Source organism: Ictidomys tridecemlineatus, chromosome 1 (assembly GCF_052094955.1).
Source record: "Ictidomys tridecemlineatus isolate mIctTri1 chromosome 1, mIctTri1.hap1, whole genome shotgun sequence".
NCBI classification, from domain to species: Eukaryota; Metazoa; Chordata; class Mammalia; order Rodentia; family Sciuridae; genus Ictidomys; species Ictidomys tridecemlineatus.
Genome location: NC_135477.1, coordinates 185,406,730 through 185,424,440, shown reverse-complemented (window position 1 = coordinate 185,424,440; position 17,711 = coordinate 185,406,730). Strand labels below are relative to the sequence as shown.

The window sequence follows — 17,711 nt, the reverse complement described above, 5'->3', positions numbered from 1 at the left end:
AAATAAAAACATATTTCTTAAGATGTTGCAGCAAATAAATTCTATATGAAAATTTGAAGATGAGAACACATTTCTATTTGTCAGAAAAACAGGTGATAGAGAAAGATGAGGAAATGCTGTGAGGACCTAAGAGACCACCTCAACAGGAGGTCAGTAAGCCCTGCACAGCCATGGCCCTGAGCTCCAGGGCCACCTGCCTGGCTGAACATACCTGAGAGGATGCTGTGCCTCACCCAGATGGCCAGGGAGTGTGGCCTGGCTAAGTCACCAGGAAGAGGAGGGTGGCGTCACCCCTGAAATAGGATGTTCACAAGGGACTGGATGAGACATGTCTGTTCACACATCCTCTGGGGCCCGGAAGACACTGCAATTAGAGCTAAGGAAGCAGCAGAGCTCTCTGGGGCACAGCTCTGGGTCATCCTCATCCTGTCCTGTCTCCCTCTTTGTTCAACTCCAGAGTTCACCAATGTTAACAATCCTATCCACTCTCACCCTGTCTGCAACGCCTGACCAGTGACATGTAGTTAGTTTGTTTGTTAGTCTGGATTGGTTTATCAACCACACCGTGTGTGTGTGTGTGTGTGTGTGTGTGTGTGTGTGTGTGAAAAGCATCACCTCCTCAGTGACCTGGAAGCCTGGAAGGAGTCCTCCTCACAGGTCCACCTCACTCTCTTACCTCTCTGCTTGTGCTCCTTGTTTCCTGTCATTCATTGGCCATCTAGGTCATTGTAATTTAGAATTTAATTTTAATCTATTTGTTTTTATTTCAACTACTGATATGCAAACTATTGAGAAGTCTCAAAGCACAAACTGTTTCGTTGAAAATTTAAATGTTTATTTTAATATATTCACCCCGATAAAAATCATGCTTTAAATGTTAAGAGTGGAGGTGTAGTTCAGGGATTATGGCTCTTGCTGAGCATGAATGAAGCCTTGAGTTCAATAACTAGCTATGCAGAAAAATGAAATTATTCCTATCCTGCCTACAAACTACAAGTGTTTCAAACATCTGTTGACTGTACATCTGTTGCAGCAACAATGAAATAGAGGAAGATGAAGTAAGACCCTTCAACATCTATTTTTTAACAGTCCCCTCTCAAAATTTGCAGTGAAATTCTTCTCAACTTTTTTTTCTTATCTATATCTGAAACAATGCTTATCATTCACCCTCACATGGAGGTGTTGTGACAGCCTGGGTTCACACACACACACACTGTTGGTCAGGCTGCCTCCTGAGCTGTACCTATCTGTGACCTGCAGGACTTCAGCCTGTAGATGGCTTATCCTGCCTCCTTGCCCCCTGGTTTCCTGTTATGCTGTGGGATTCAGTCCTGGGGTCACCTTGAGTATGGGAGAAACTAAGAATCTGGGACTTTTCTCCCTGTCTAGAGATGGTCCATGGCAGCTGAAGCACCTGGGCACAACAGGAACCCTGTTGGTTCCAGGCTCCAGCATCCAGAAGGCATTTTGTGTTCCAGCAGCCCTGCAGGACTTGGGCACCTGGGTCGCTATGGCGTTGTGCCTGTGGCTGGACATACAGTTTCCACACTCAGTAGAGAGCATACAGCAGATACAGAGGGAGGAATGGGGTCCTTAGCTGACAGGCTCCCTTCTGATCCACCAGCCTCATTTAGGTCATGGCCACTTTGTAGCCAAATCCTTGCATGAAGTCTCTTCAGCTTGAAATTTGGGATGTTTTCTTTTATTAAACTGATTTAATGTGGTTACTGTGTATCAGGTGATTTAAACAGGAATGTAGTCGTTTCCTAAAGGTGGACTTTTTCTATGCTCAAATCCATCGATTATAAACTCAGCTGAAATAAAAATGCTTATGCAGAAATCACTCTCTTAAAGACATCAAACAGATGTATTAAAGACATCAACCAGTTGCACAGTTTATTTTGTAAAGTAATTCCCTGCAGGGAATAGTCATCTAAACATTTTGATATATACCAATAAGTTGCTTTCTGTTAACCACCAAATCATGCTACAACATCCAGCTGGAATATGGTATTTCTACACCAGCCTGGAATATGGTATTTTTCCACCTTAGTAAATTTGTTAGAGTCATATTTGACTTGCATTTCTCGCTTACTAATAAATCTATATGATTTTTCATGTTTTTCCATGTAATGACCTCTTTATTGAATAACTATGTTCTTTGCACATTTTTTATAGTGAAATCTTTTCTTCATAATTATACAGTGATATACAATGGTTTATCTATTCAAAACAGTAACTGAGTAGTATGGACTACAACATTAAATTTCAGTGGTTATTTTCATCAGGATTTTCTAAAGTATTGTGTTTATTTTAACAAATTTAATGATTCCTTTCAGTGTGTTTCTGTTGGGAAAAATCTTTACACATTTTGAGATCTTCTAAAACATCCCCTTTCAAATTTCTATTGAATGAGGTTGAGTTTTTTTTTTGTTGTTGTTATTATTTGTGGTGAGCCGTTCCTGCGGACTGTGGTCGCCATTACATGATGGCGCTGGCTCCGTTGTGGTCTGTGAAGGACAACTCCATATCAAAGAGAGTTGGCGTGTTCCCAGCTCCTTATCAGAGAAAGTTGGCGTGTCATTTTCTAGCACCCTGTGAGAAGGGTACACGTGGCAGCTTTGCATTGGGGTTCGAGGTGCTTTATTAAGGCTGGGAGGGGCATCCGAGAGAGGAGTAGAAGAATTATTAGAAGAATATCAAGGGCCTGAATAAACTGCTGAAAGAAGATTCCTGAGTCGCGTCTTCCTTGCGGGCAAGGGGGGTCGCGACAATTATTGTTTGTTTTGTTTTGGTTTTTTTTTTTTTTGCTTTTGTACAGTTAACTACTGAGACAGCAATAATTTATTTGGGTTTCACTATGCTGGGGAGTGTTGTCATGGCCTCTTTCACACAGCTATGAACTTCCAAAGTTAAATATGCTTTTTTATAACTCATTCATTCAAAAAAAATTGGTCAATAACTTATAGCTATTTATTTCAATACAGTGTATTCCAGCCACTAGATTTGGTTTACTTAGTGAAAAGAAGAATCTGCTCGCCAATCCAATAGCAAACACAGGCAATAGGCTGAGGGATATGAAATGTAATTTCATGGGTTCATAACTACAGTAAATGTCATTGTTTACAGAAATAAAATGTAGTGTCCTAAAACTATAGGGATGCCCTGAATTCTCCAAATAGCCAAAGAAGCCTTGACAAGAAGAACAGGGCTGGAGCATCCAGAATGCTCCATTTCAAGTGATTTTTTACTACAATAATAAAACCACTGCAATGTCCTAAGTACAGAAGTGTGTATCAATGGAATTAAGAGCCCCCAAACACACCCACTCATGGTAGGCTATCAGTCATTGATGAGGGTCCCATGGATGAGGAGTGGGATAGAAGAGTCTGTTCAGTGAATGGCTCAGCAGAAGCTGCACATCTTCCTCAGGAGAACAGAAGTAAGTCCCTCTTACTCCACAAACACAATTTAACTCAAGTAGAATAAGGCTTAGGTGTAAAACAGGAAATTTTAATCTCTAAATAAATAAATAAATAACAAAGGAAAACAGTCCTTCACATGGTCTTGACAATGATATTCTGGACAACACCAGAAAACACAATCTACAACCTGTAAAAATTAAAATGAATGAATACAAGATACTAGAAAGCTCCTGCACAGCAAAGAAAGACAGCAACCAGATACACAGGCAGCCTACCCAACAGAAAACAATATTGGCCAACTGTATAACACATGAGGGGTTAAAATCCACACTACAAGAGCAACTCAAGCAACATGACAGCAAAAATCAAAAAATTCAATAAAAAATAGGCATTTTCTGAATTAGACAGACAAGTGGCCAAAGGTTTATGGAAAGCTGCTGAGCATCATGGATCATCAGGAAGAGGAGTTTAAAACCAGCTTGAGATACCAGTTCACACGAAGTCAGGCATTGTAGAACAAGTGGAGAACACAGAACTCTTGCACCCTGTGGAAGAATCATATATTCTGGCAGCTATAATTGAAAGCAGCCTGATCCCTCGACATCTACTAAAATGGGACTGCTAAGAGACTTGGTGATTCCATTTCTGGGTCTGTATCCAAATGTAGAGAAATAAGCTCCTCAAGAACATGTTCTCCGTGTTTATTGTGCTGGTGCCCAGAGGAGGCAAGACATGGAAGCCAACTTCTTGTCTGGCAGAGGTGGATAGATGAGGAAGACATGGCATGTAGCTGTCTATATCTACAGGCATATAGACATATAGAATGGGTGCCACTCAGTCCGCAGAAGGAGATACTGCCACTGAGATCGCATGGGTGGAGAACTCCAGGCCAAGTAAATGAAGGCAGATACAGAAAGACCAGCTGTGCATGGCCTCAGGTCTATGTGGAATCTAAGTAGGAGGGACAGATGCAGAGGGTAGGTGGTGGTTGCCAAGGGCTTGGGTGGTAGGGACAGGTTGACAGGGAGGACAAGTTTTCAATTACAATTCAAATACATCTGGAAGTATAAAACATAGCACAAGGACTTTGGTTAAGAGTACCATGTGGTATGTGTGAAATTTTTCATGAGAGCATATTTTAACTGTGCTCAGTGCAAAGATGTGAGTAAAGATGTGAGGTAATGAATGTGTTAGTTCACTCATTCCACTAATCACATTTAGCATATCAAATGCTATAACTTTACATTTTATACCTACATATGTACAAGTTTTTCTCTTTATTCATACCTCTCTATATTTGATAAGAATCAGTGGACTATAGCTAAAAAGAATGACTCTTAGATGGTTATATAACTAATTATTTATACAGCATTTCAAATTTTCAGAGAATTAGCCGGATAAAGATTACTTCTACTAATTCCCATGTACCCTTAACTTCCACACACGTATGAGAAACCCTGAAACTCTTTTTGCTTCAAAAGATTTTTTTCTGTTTCCACTTCTTCAGTTGAACACTCATGACCACATCCTCTAAATATCAACAATGTGTTTCCTAATAATACAATTATTCCCCTAGAATGAGAGAGACCTTGTCAACTTAGGTATATAAGGAGGATCCAGGGGAGCTGCATGAGGATTCTTAATGCACAAGCAGGGGACAGAGGAGGCTCATCCCTGAGAGGAGCAAAGGGGTACAGCACTGTGGAGTAGGAGCCCAGGAGACGGCACAAGGAGATTTCAATATCTGACGTGGAGAGAGGAGAAACCATGGAACCCAAATCCCCTACTTTACTGTTTCCTGAAAGACTCAACACTCAACATTTTCCTCAGAGCCCCAGTGACATCCTTGTTCCTGAAACTGTAGATTAAGGGGTTCAGCACAGGGGTGAGAATGGTGTAAAACACAGACACCACCATGTCCTTCTGAGGGGTGTGATAGGAGCTGGGGAGCATGTAGGTGTAGACGGCAGCGCCATAGAAGAGTGTGACCACCATCATGTGTGATGAGCAGGTGGCCAGAGCCTTCCTCCTGCCCTCTGCTGAGTTCATCCTGTGGATGGTGAGGAGGATGCAGGAATAGGAGCCTGAAATGATTGTCACAGGGATGAGGAGCATGAGGACACAGCACAGATACATGAGTGTCTCATAGAGCGAGGTGTCTGAGCAGGAGAGCTTCATCACAGCAGGGACTTCACAGAAGAAGTGCTGGATCTCCCGGGATCTGCAGAATGGGAAGGTCATGGTGACAGGAGTCAACATGAAGCCATCCACTGATCCCAGGAACCAGCAGCCAGATGCCAGGAGGAGACACACTCTATGGTTAATGAGGACTGGATAGCGAAGTGGATGGCAGATGGCCATGTAGCGGTCATAGGCCATGGCTGCTAGGAGGAAAAACTCAGAACCTATTAGTGTCAAGTAGAGGAACATCTGTATCCCACACTCAGGGACTGAGATGATACTCACACCCAGCACTTGGTCCAGGAGCATCTTGGGCACAGTGATGGAGATGGACATCATGTCCATGAGGGACAGCTGGCTGATGAAGAAGTACATGGAGGTGTGGAGTTTGGCACTGGAGTGTATCAGAATGATCAGGACAGCATTTCCAGACAAGGCCATCAGGAAAACCAGAAAAATGACCACACAAAGCAGAGCTGGGTGCAGAGATTGCCTGAAGAGTCCCACCAGGATGAAATCTGCCCACTCCGTGTGGTTGGTCATCCAGGTGGTGATGTCCATGAGGCTCCACCTGGGCCACCAATAAAGCTTTGAGTTAATGTTGTACAGAGGGCTGAAGTGACTTCTTAGCTGCCACACACCTGTGCACCAGCCTGATTGTGCCAACCAGAGGACGTACCAGAGCCTGCAGATCCTAGGAGTTCAGATGACCTGTAGTAAACAATATTTTTTAAAAAGTATCTGAAAGCTCACCTGTGGGTGAAGTGAGTTGGTAAATTGTAGTGAGGTTGCAACAGTTCAAGTTCACGAGCTTCCTGAGAAAAGTAGTTTGTTAATGACAAATGCATATTTTCAGAATCATTGCTCAAAAAAGTAGGGGACATTTGCAAACAAGGGGAAAAACTAATTTCTGATTTTAAATTATCCAAGTGTGAAATAAGTGTTAATATTTCTGGTTTAACAATCTGGTTTTAGCTGGAATCCAAAGACTCTCAGATCTATATGGCATGTTCGAAATTTTCAAAAAGTTGCTGAGACATAATTTGTGGAATGCACATTTAACATTTGAATCCCACAAGCCTATAGGACCAGGATATGTGGGAGGTTCTGTGAGTCTGGGATGACTCTGCTGTTCTCTCCAGCACACTGCAGTCTTCACACAGGACCAAATCTTTTGAGACCTGAGGGGCACCCACCCATAAAGATCCAAGGTCATGACTGGTTTCCAACCTTGACTCTTGCTACCTCTGACCTCCTCCTTCCTTGTCCACTCTGCTTGAGACATAATAAGAATGATGTGTTGAGTTTGAAGTAAGGCAAAGAAATGAAAGTTTCCTGAATTCTGACTTTCATAAATGAAGAGAAAGGCATGCTGTTGATTGACATCTGTACTACCCACTCTTCAGAACCTGTCCTAGACCTGGCTGTCACTGCTATTGTACTATGAGATACCATCCTTCATTTCTCCAATTTGGGTACCTATTTATATCTCCAATACTGGATTTTTAAGATTGCATGAAAAAAGACATGCAAGTAAAGCTTACAATCAACTTTAAAGGAAAGTATTTAGATTTGACAATTTTTGTGTTGTTATTTATATAAAATGAATAAACGTTAAATATATATTTATATAAAGGCAAATATAAACAATGGTCTGAGATAATTATCAATTTGACCCTGGCTAAACACAGCTTTGTGGAAAGGCTCCTCTGCTTCAACCCAGCCAGGGCTCCTCCTGGTCCATCTTCATGCTCTGACATTTGCACTCAATCTCAGGTGGAGAACAAGCATTCAAGGAACACTGGTATTCACCAGAAAGGCTTTGGCTGTTTTGACAACACCATCTGCTTTATCAGTAGCCACAATCAGTTTTCAGGGACACTAAGAGAGAGTTAACAGAACTGCACAGAGAGGTCTCAGGGGCAGCTCACTGTTGCCTGCTTTGTTTTGATACTCAGCCACCTCTGTGTAGATGTTGAACAGAGGTCAAGAGCTTGTTAACCTTGTCTGCACTTCTAGAGTCATTTTCAATCTCTACAGGGGAAAACAGCATCCATAATATTTGATGCAGGATTTTTATATAGTGACAAAATAAGTAAAAAGGGCAATGAACATAAAATATGCCCCACCTTTCTTAAGGAAATCAATAGTGGCTTTTTCTATTAAAGAGATTAAACCTTTCCAATCTTCTGCCTCTGAAAATTTAACTGTTAAATTTGATTCTCTGTCAGCCTGAGGGTCTGATGTCTCTTCTCTCTAGAAAGAATAGCAGTAGCTAGAGTACAAAGGTGTTTTTTTAAGAAAGGAAAGTTGAAGCACATTTTCTCCCTTGTAATATTTCCTAAACCAGATGTGATAGTCCACTTTTGACAGCCCCTGCTGGGAGGCACTGAAGCAGTGGACACACTACACAGCTTCTGATGCTGTAGCCCTGAGGTCCAGCATGACTGAGACCCACTGCAGAGGTGGACAGCAGGAGAGATGCAGGCACAGGGACAGAGATGGTAGGTGGGTAGGGGGTAGTAGGTGGATGATAGACAGAGGACAGAGACATGATAGACAGATAGACTTCCTGTCCATGAAATCCTAACCTGTTGGCAGATGAAGGCTGAGCTATTTGGAAAATTTGAGATCTTTCCCATGAACTGAAATCACACCTTCTATCCTGTCAGCCTCTGTGGACAAAGTGAAGCAAGGAATGGACACAAACAGCTGCAGTGAAGACAGGGGCAAGATTTTCTGAGAGGACAGAGGAGAGAGGGGTCAGTGAGGGAGAGGCTCTGCCACTGTTCCAGAGCCCAGAACCCCAAGAACACAGAGGAACAGGGATCCAGTCTGCTCCACATCCTGGGCCTGTCCCACCCGCTGTCTTACTCTTCTCTAGGCACTTGTGTACGTTTCATGGCAACAGCCTGGCGCATGTTTAACTTGGGGAATTGGTGGCAATTTTGGTAGATGAACACACAGCCAACTTATTAGCCAGCAGCACCCAGGAATTGCTGACCTTGTTCCACCTTTCACAGAGTCTCTGAGGTCCTACTCTTCTTATTTCCTCCTAGGTACAGACTGACAATCCAGGGTCTCCGGGTCTCTTCCTAACATCACACAATTGATCTGAGGGAGGGTGGTGTCCCACCCCAGGGGCAACAGAGCACCTCACTGCCTCAGTGTCCTTGGAAAGCAGTGTCCTCCCTCTGTCGTGGGCAGCTCGGATCTGGTCCACCACTGTGTGTGTCATCAGGGAGAAATGAACATGCTCAAGACACTTGCTTCCAGAATTGCTGCGACCTCAGGAGTGACCCCCATGTGAAGCAAGGACAGCCTTTCTCCCTCTGCAAAGTAGCAGTCTCAGGACAATTAATGCATCTTCCTACCACATCTGAAGCATAAGAAGAAATATATAACATTATATGTACATAAATAATTGGAAATAAAAACATATTTCTTAAGATGTTGCAGCAAATAAATTCTATATGAAAATTCGAAGATGAGAACACATTTCTATTTGTCAGAAAAACAGGTGATAGAGAAAGATGAGGAAATGCCATGAGGACCTAACAGAGCACCTCAACAGCAGGTCAGCAAGCCCAGCACAGCCATAGCCCTGAGCTCCAGGGCCACCTGCCTGGCTCAACTCACCTCAGAGGAGGCTGTGTCTCACCCAGATGGTCAGGGAGTGTGGCCTGGCTAAGTCACCAGGAAGAGGAGGGTGGCATCACTCCTGGTTTAGGATGCTCACAGGGGACTGGATGAGACATGTTTGTTCACACATCCTCTGGGGCCCAGAAGACACTGCAGTTAGAGCTAAGGAAGCAGCAGAGCTCTCTGGGGCACAGCTCTGGGTCATCCTCATCCTGTCCTGTCTCCCTCTTTGTTCAACTCCAGAGTTCACCAATGTTAACAATCCTCTCCACTCTCACACTGTCTACAATGCCTGACCAGTGATATGTAGGAGGAGTTAGTCTGGATTGGTTTATCAACCACACTATGTGTGAGTGTGTGTGTGTGTTTGTGTAAGAAAAGCATCTACTCCTCAGTGACCTGGAAGCCTGGAAGGAGTCCTCCTCACAGGTCCACCTCACTCTTTTACATCCCTGATGTCCTCCTTGTTTCCTGTCATTCACTGGCCATCTAGTTCATTGTAATTTAGAATTTATTTTTAAGGTATTTCTTTTTATTTCAACTACTGACATAAAAATTATTGAGAAGTCTCAAAACAAACTGTTTCATTGAAAATTTAAATGTTTACTGTAATATATTCACCCAGATAAAAATCATGCTTTAAATGTTAAGAGTGGAGGTGTAGCTCAGGGATTATGGCTCCTGCTGAGCATGCAAGAAGCCCTGAGTTCAATAACTAGCTCTGCAGTAAAATGAAATAAATTATATCCTGCCTACAAACTACAAGTGCTTCAAATATCTGTTCAGTGTACACTTGTTGTAGCAACTACAGTGAAATAGAGGAAGACAGAAGCAAGATCCTTCAACATCTATTTTTTAATAGTTCCTTCTCAAAATTTGCAGTGAAATTCTTCTCAACTTTTTTTTAATCTATGTCTGAAACAATGCTTATTATTTACCCTGCCATGGAGGTCTTGTGACAGCCTTGGTCCACACACACACACTGTTGGCCAGACTGCCACCTGAGCTGTACCTATCTGTGACCTGCAGGACTTCAGCCTATAGATGGCTTATTCTGCCTCCTTGCCCCTTGGTTTCCTGTAACACTGTGGTATTCAGTCCTGGAGTCCTCTCAAGTGTGGGAGAAACTAAGAAGCTGGGACTTTTCTCCCTGTCTGGAGATGGTCCAAGGCAGCTGAAGCACCTGGGCACATCAGGAACCCTGTTGGCTCCAGGCTCCAGCATCCAGAAGGCATTTTGTGTTCCAGCAGCCCTGCAGGACTTGGGCACCTGGGTAGCTATGGCGTTGTGCCTGTGGCTGGGCATACAGTTTCCACACTCAGTAGAGAGCATACAGCAGATGCAGAGGGAGGAATGGGGTCCTTAGCTAACAAGCTCCCTTCTGATCCACCAGCCTCACTTTGGTCATGGCCACTTTGTAGCCAAATCCTTGCATGAAGTCTCTTCAGCTTGAAATTTGGGATGTTTTCTTTTGTTAAACTGATTTAACGTGGTTACTGTGTATCAGGTGATTTAAACAGGAATGTAGTCATTTCCTAAAGGTGGAGTTTTTCTATGCTCAAATCCATCGATTATAAACTGAGCTGAAATAAAAATGCTTATGCAGAAATCACTCTCTTAAAGACATCAACCAGTTGCACAGTTTATTTTGTAAAGTAATTCCCTGCAGGGAATAGTCATCCAAACATTTTGATATATAGCAATAAGTTGCTTTCTGTTAACCACCAAATCATACTACAACATCCAGCTGGAATATGGTATTTCTACACCAGCCTGGAATATGGTATTTTCCCACTTTACTCAATTTGTTAGAGTTATCATATTTGACTTGCATTTCTTGCTTACTAATATATCTATATGATTTACATGTTTATCCATGTAACTTCTACTTTATGGAATGACTATGTTCTTTGCACATTTTTTTCTAGTGAAATATTTTCTTCATAAATATATAGTGATATACAATGGTTTATCTATTCAAAACAGTAACTGAGTAGTATGGACTACAACATTAAATTTCAGTGGTTATTTTCATCAGAATTTTCTAAAGTATTGTGTTTATTTTGACAAATTGAATGATTACTTTCAGTGTGATTCTGTTGGGAAATCTTTGTACATTTGTGGATCTTCTAAAACATCCCCTTTCAAATTTCTGTTGAATGAGATTGAGTTTGTTGTTGTTGTTGTTGTTTGTTTTGTTTTTTGCTTTTGTATAGTTAATTGCTGAGACAGCAATAATTTATTCATGTTTCACTATGCTGGGGACTGTTGGCATGGCCCCTTTCACATAGCTATGAACTTTCAAAGTTAAATATGCTTTTTTATCACTCACTCATTCAAAAAAATTTGGTTAACAACGTATACCTATTTATTCCAATACCGTATATTCCAGCTACTAGATTCGGTTTATTCAGTGAAGAGAAGACTCTGCATTGCAATCCAATAGCAAATACAGGCAATATGCTGAGGGATATGAAATGTAATTTCCTGGGTTCATAAATACAGTAAATGGCATTGTTTACAGAAATAAAATGTAGTGTCCTAAAACTATGGGGATGCCCTGAATTCTCCAAATAGCCAAAGAAGCCTTGACAAGAAGAACAGGGCTGAAGCATCCAGAATGCTCTATTTAAAGTGATTTTTACTACAATAATAAAACCACTGCAATGTCCTAAGTACAGAAGTGTGTATCAATGGAAATAAGAGCCCCCAAACACACCCACTCATGGTAGGCTATCAGTCATTGATGAGGGTCCCATGGATGAGGAGTGGGATAGAAGAGTCTGTTCAGTGAATGGCTCAGCAGAAGCTGCACATCTTCCTCAGGAGAACAGAAGTAAGTCCCTCTTACTCCACAAACACAATTTAAATCAAGTAGAATAAGGCTTAGGTGTAAAACAGGAAATTTTAATCTCTAAATAAATAAATAAATAACAAAGGAAAACAGTCCTTCACATGGTCTTGACAATGATATTCTGGACAACACCAGAAAACACAATCTACAACCTGTAAAAATTAAAATGAATGAATACAAGATGCTAGAAAGTTTTTGCACAGCAAAGAAAGACATCAACTAGATGCGCAAGCAGCCTACCCAACAGAAAACAATATTGGCCAACTGTATAACACATGAGGGGTTAAAATCCACACTACAAGAGCAACTCAAGCAACATGACAGTAAAAATCAAATAATTTAATTTAAAAATAGGCATTTTTCTGAATTGGACAGACAAGTGGCTAAAGGTTTATGGAAAGTTGCTGAGCATCATGGATCACCAGGAAGAGGCAATTAAAACCAGCTTGAGATAGCAGTTCACACACGTCAGAGTGGTTATTGACAAAACCACGAAGTCAGGCATTGCAGAACAAGTGGAGAACACAGAACGCTTGCACCCTGTAGAGGAATCGTATATTCTGGCAGCTATAATTGAAAGCTGCCTCAGCCTTCAACATCTACTAAAATGGGACTGCTAAGGGACTTGGTGACCCCATTTCTGGGTCTGTATCCAAATGTAGAGAAATAAGCTCCTCAAGAATATGTTCTCCATGTTTATTGTGTTGGTGCCCAGAGGAGGCAAGACATGGAAGCCAACTTCTTGTCTGGCAGAGGTGGATAGATGAGGAAGACATGGCATGTAGCTGTCTATATCTACAGGCATATAGACATATAGAATGGGTGCCACTCAGTCCGCAGAAGGAGATACTGCCACTGAGATCGCATGGGTGGAGAACTCCAGGCCAAGTAAATGAAGGCAGATACAGAAAGACCAGCTGTGCATGGCCTCAGGTCTATGTGGAATCTAAGTAGGAGGGACAGATGCAGAGAATAGGAGGTGGTCGCCAAGGGCTGGGGAGGTAGGGACACGTTGACAGGGAGGACAAGTTTTTAATTACAATGCAAATACATCTGGAATTATAAAACATAGCACAAGGACTTTAGTTAAGAGTACCATGTGGTATGTGTGAAATTTTTCATGAGAGTATATTTTAACTGTGCTCAGTGCAAAGATGTGAGTAAAGATGTGAGGTAATGAATGTGTTAGTTCACTCATTCCACTAATCACATTCATCATATCAAATTCTACAACTTTACATTTTATACCTACATATATACAAGCTATTCTCTTTATTCATTCCTCTCTATATTTGATAAGAATCAGTGGACTATAGCTAAACAGAATGAATCTTTCGTTATTTAACTCTTCGATGGTTATATATTTATATAGCATTTCAAGATTCAGAGAATTAGCAGGATAAAGATTACTTCTACTAATTCCCATGTACCCTTAACTTCCACACACCTACGAGGAACCCTGAATCTCCTATTGCTTCAAAAGATTTTTTCTGTCTCCACCTCATCAGTTGAACACTCATGACCACATCCTCTAATATCAACAATGTGTTTCCTAATAATAATATTTTTCCCCTAGAAAGAGGAAGTCCTTGTCAACTTAGGTAAATAAGGTGGATCCAGGGGAGCTGCATGAGGACTCTGAATGTACAAGCAGGGGACAGAGGAGGCTCATCCCTGAAGAGCATAGGGGTGCAGCACTGTGAAGTAGGAGCCCAGGAGACGGCACAAGGAGATCTTCATCATCTGACGTGGAGAGAGGAGAAACCATGGAATCCAAATCCCCTACTTTACTGTTTCCTGAAAGACTCAACACTCAACATTTTCCTCAGAGCCCCAGTGACATCCTTGTTCCTGAAACTGTAGATTAAGGGGTTCAGCACAGGGGTGAGAATGGTGTAAAACACAGACACCACCATGTCCTTCTGAGGGGTGTGGTAGGAGCTGGGGAGCATGTAGGTGTAGACGCCAGCACCATAGAAGAGTGTGACCACCATCATGTGTGAGGAGCAGGTGGCCAGGGCCTTCCTCCTGCCCTCTGCTGAGTTCATTCTGTGGATGGTGAGGAGGATGCAGGAATAGGAGCCTGAAATGATTGTCACAGGGATGAGGAGCATGAGGACACAGCACAGGTACATGAGTGTCTCATAGAGCGAGGTGTCTGAGCAGGAGAGCTTCATCACAGCAGGGACTTCACAGAAGAAGTGCTGGATCTCCCGGGATCTGCAGAATGGGTAGGTCATGGTGACAGGAGTCAACATGAAGCCATCCACTGATCCCAGGAACCAGCAGCCAGATGCCAGGAGGAGACACACTCTATGGTTAATGAGGACTGGATAGCGAAGTGGATGGCAGATGGCCATGTAGCGGTCATAGGCCATGGCTGCCAAGAGGAAAAACTCAGAACCTACTAGTGTCACATAGAGGAACATTTGCATCCCACATTCAGGGACTGAGATGGTACTCACACCCAGCACCTGGTCCAGAAGCATCTTGGGCACAGTGATGGAGATGGACATCATGTCCATGAGGGACAGCTGGCTGATGAAGAAGTACATGGGGGTGTGGAGTTTGGCACTGGAGTGTATCAGAATGATCAGGACAGCATTTCCAGACAAGGCCATCAGGAGAACCATGAAGATGACCACACAAAGCAGGGCTGGGTGTTGAGATTGCCTGAAGAGTCCCACCAGGATGAAATCTGCCCACCCTGTGTGGTTGGTCATCCAGGTGGTGATGTCCATGAGGCTCCACTTTGGCTACCAATAAAGCTTTGATTGAATGTTGTACAGAGGGCTGAAGTGACTTCTTAGCTGCCTCACACCTGTGCACCAGCCTGACTATGCCAACCAGAGAATGTTTCAGAACCTGGAGATCCTAGCACTCCAGATGACCTGTAGTAAACAATATTTTTAAAAAAGTATCTGAAAGCTCACCTGTGGGTGAAGTGAGTTGATAACTTGTAGTGAGGTTGCAACAGTTCAAGTTCATGAGCTTCCTGAAGAAAGTAGTTTGTTAATGACAAGTGCATATTTTCAGGATCATTGCTCAAAAAAGTAGGGGACATTTGTAAACAAATTCCTGAGTTTAATTTATTCAAATGTGAAATAAGTGTTAATATTTCTGGTTTAACAATCTGGTTTTAGCTGACATCCAAAGACTCTCAGATCTTTTAAAAAGTTGCTGAGACATAATTTGTGGGAAGCACATTTAACATTTGAACCCCACAAGCCTATAGGACCAGGACATGCTGGGAGGTTCTGTGAGTCTGGGATGACTCTGCTGTTCTCTCCAGCACACTGCAGTCTTCACACAGGACCAAATCTTTTGAGACCTGAGGAGCACCCACCCATAAAGATCCAAGGTCATGACTGGTTTTAAACCTTGACTCTTGCTACCTCTGAACTCCCCTTCCTTGTCTCCTCTGCCTGAGACATAATAAGAATAATACCTGACCCCAGGTGTGCTGAGTTTGAAGTAAGGCAAAGAAATGAATGTTTCCTGAATTCTGACTTTCACAAATGAAGAAACAGGCATGCTGTTGATTGACATCTGCACTACCCAGTCTTCAGAACCTGTCCTAGACCTGGTTGTCACTGCTATTGTACTATGAGATACCATCCTTCATTTCTCCAATTTGGGTACCTATTTATATCTCCAATACTGGATTTTTAAGATTGCATGAGAAAAGACATGCAAGTAAAGCTTACAATCAACTTTAAAGGAAAGTATTTAGATTTGACAATTTTTGTGTTGTTATTTATATAAAATGAATAAACTCTAAATATATATTTAAATAAAGGCAATTATAAACAATGGTCTGAGATAGTTATCAGTTTGACCCTGACTAAACACAGCTTTGCGGAAAGGCTCCTCTGCTTCAGCCCAGTCAGGGCTCCTCCTGGTCCATCTTCAAGCTCTGTCATTTGCACTCAATCTCAGGTGGAGAACAAGCATTCAAGGATCACTGCTATTCACCAGAAAGACTTTGGCTGTTTTGCAAATACCATCTGCTTTATCAGTAGCCACAATCAATTTTCATGGAAATTGAGAGACAGTGAGTTAACAAAACCATACAGACAGGTCTTGGAGGTAGGTCACATTTGTCTGCTTGGCCTTGATGCTCAGCCACCTCTCTGTAGATGCTAGACACTGTTAAAGGGCATGTTAACCTGGCCTGCACTTCCAGAGGTCATTCTACTTCTCTACAGGGAAAACACCACCCAAAATATTTGAGGCAGCATTTTTATATAGTGACAAAATAAGTAAAAAGGGCAATGTCCACCTTTCTTAGGGTAATCAATAATGGCTTTTTTAATGTTTTCTATTAAAGAGATTAAATCTTTGCAATCTTCTGTCTCTGAAAGCTTATCTGTTAAATTTGATTTTTTATCAGCCTAAGAGTCTCATGTCTCTTCTCTCTAGAAAGACTAGCAGTAGCTACAATTCAGAGGTTATTTTATTTTAAGAAAGAAAAGTTGAAGCACATTTTCTCCCTTGTAGTGTTTCCTAAATCAGATGTGATAATCCACTTTTGACAGCCCCTGCTCAGAGGCACTGAAGCAGTGGACACACTACACAGCTTCTGATGCTGTAGCCCTGAGGTCCAGCATGACTGAGACCCACTGCAGAGGTGGACAGCAGGAGAGATGCAGGCACAGGGACAGAGATGGTAGGTGGGTAGGGGATAGTAGGTGGATGATAGACAGAGGAGAGAGACATGATAGACAGATAGACTTCCTTTCCATGAAATCCTAACCTGTTGGCAGGTGAAGGCTGAGCTTTTTGGAGAATTTGAGATCTTTCCCATGAACTGAAATCACATCTTCTGTCCTGTCAGCTCTGTGGACAAAGTGAAGCAAGGAATGGACACAAACAGCTGCAGTGAAGACAGGGGCAGGATTTTCTGAGAGGACAGAGGAGAGAGTGGGCAGTGAGGGAGAGGCTCTGCCACTGTTCCGGAGCCCAGAACCCCAAGAACAAACAGGACCAGGGACCCAGTCTGCTCCACATCCCGGGCCTGTCCCACCTGCTCTCTTACTCTTCTCTAGGCACCTGCATATGTTTCATGGCAACAGCCTGATGCACTTTTAACTTGGGGAATTGGTGACAATTTTTGTAGACAAACACAGAGCCTCCTTATTAGCCAGCAGCACCCAGGAATTGCTGACCACGCTCTGCCTTCCCCAGAGCCTCTGAGGTCCTACTCTTCTTATTTCCTCCTAGTACAGACTGACAATCCAGGGTCTCAGGGTCTCTGCCTAACATCACACAAGTGATCTGAGGGAGGACTTTGTACCACCCCAAGGTGTAGCAGAGCACCTCACTGCCTCAGTGTCCTTGGAACGCAGTGTCCTCCCTCAGCCATGGGCAGCTTGGGTCTGGTAAACTCACTGTGTGTGTCATCAGGGAAACATGAAGATGCTTAGGACACTTGCTTCCAGCATTATTGCGACCTCAGGAGTTACCTCCACCTGAAGCTAGGTCATCCCTTCTCCCTCTGCAAAGTTGCAGTCTCAGGACAAGTAATGCAGCTTCCAACCACCATCTGAAGCATAAGAAGGAATATATAACATTATATGTCCATAAATAATTGGAAATAAAAACTCAAA

The 17,711-nt window shown here is 42.6% G+C and overlaps 2 protein-coding genes across 2 annotated transcripts; both read right to left on the bottom strand.

Moving 5' to 3' along the window:
• Positions 1 to 4,687: 4,687 nt before the first annotated feature.
• LOC144366633 (olfactory receptor 2T29-like) lies at positions 4,688 to 6,351 on the bottom strand. Its single transcript, XM_078021145.1, has one exon. It carries the CDS (start codon positions 6,165 to 6,167, stop codon positions 5,214 to 5,216), a length of 954 nt encoding a protein of 317 aa, XP_077877271.1. The 5' UTR covers positions 6,168 to 6,351; the 3' UTR covers positions 4,688 to 5,213.
• Positions 6,352 to 12,293: 5,942 nt separating this feature from the next.
• LOC101971009 (olfactory receptor 2T29) lies at positions 12,294 to 15,025 on the bottom strand. The gene has a single exon (XM_040272159.2). It carries the CDS (start codon positions 14,841 to 14,843, stop codon positions 13,890 to 13,892), a length of 954 nt encoding a protein of 317 aa, XP_040128093.2. The 5' UTR covers positions 14,844 to 15,025; the 3' UTR covers positions 12,294 to 13,889.
• Positions 15,026 to 17,711: the final 2,686 nt, after the last annotated feature.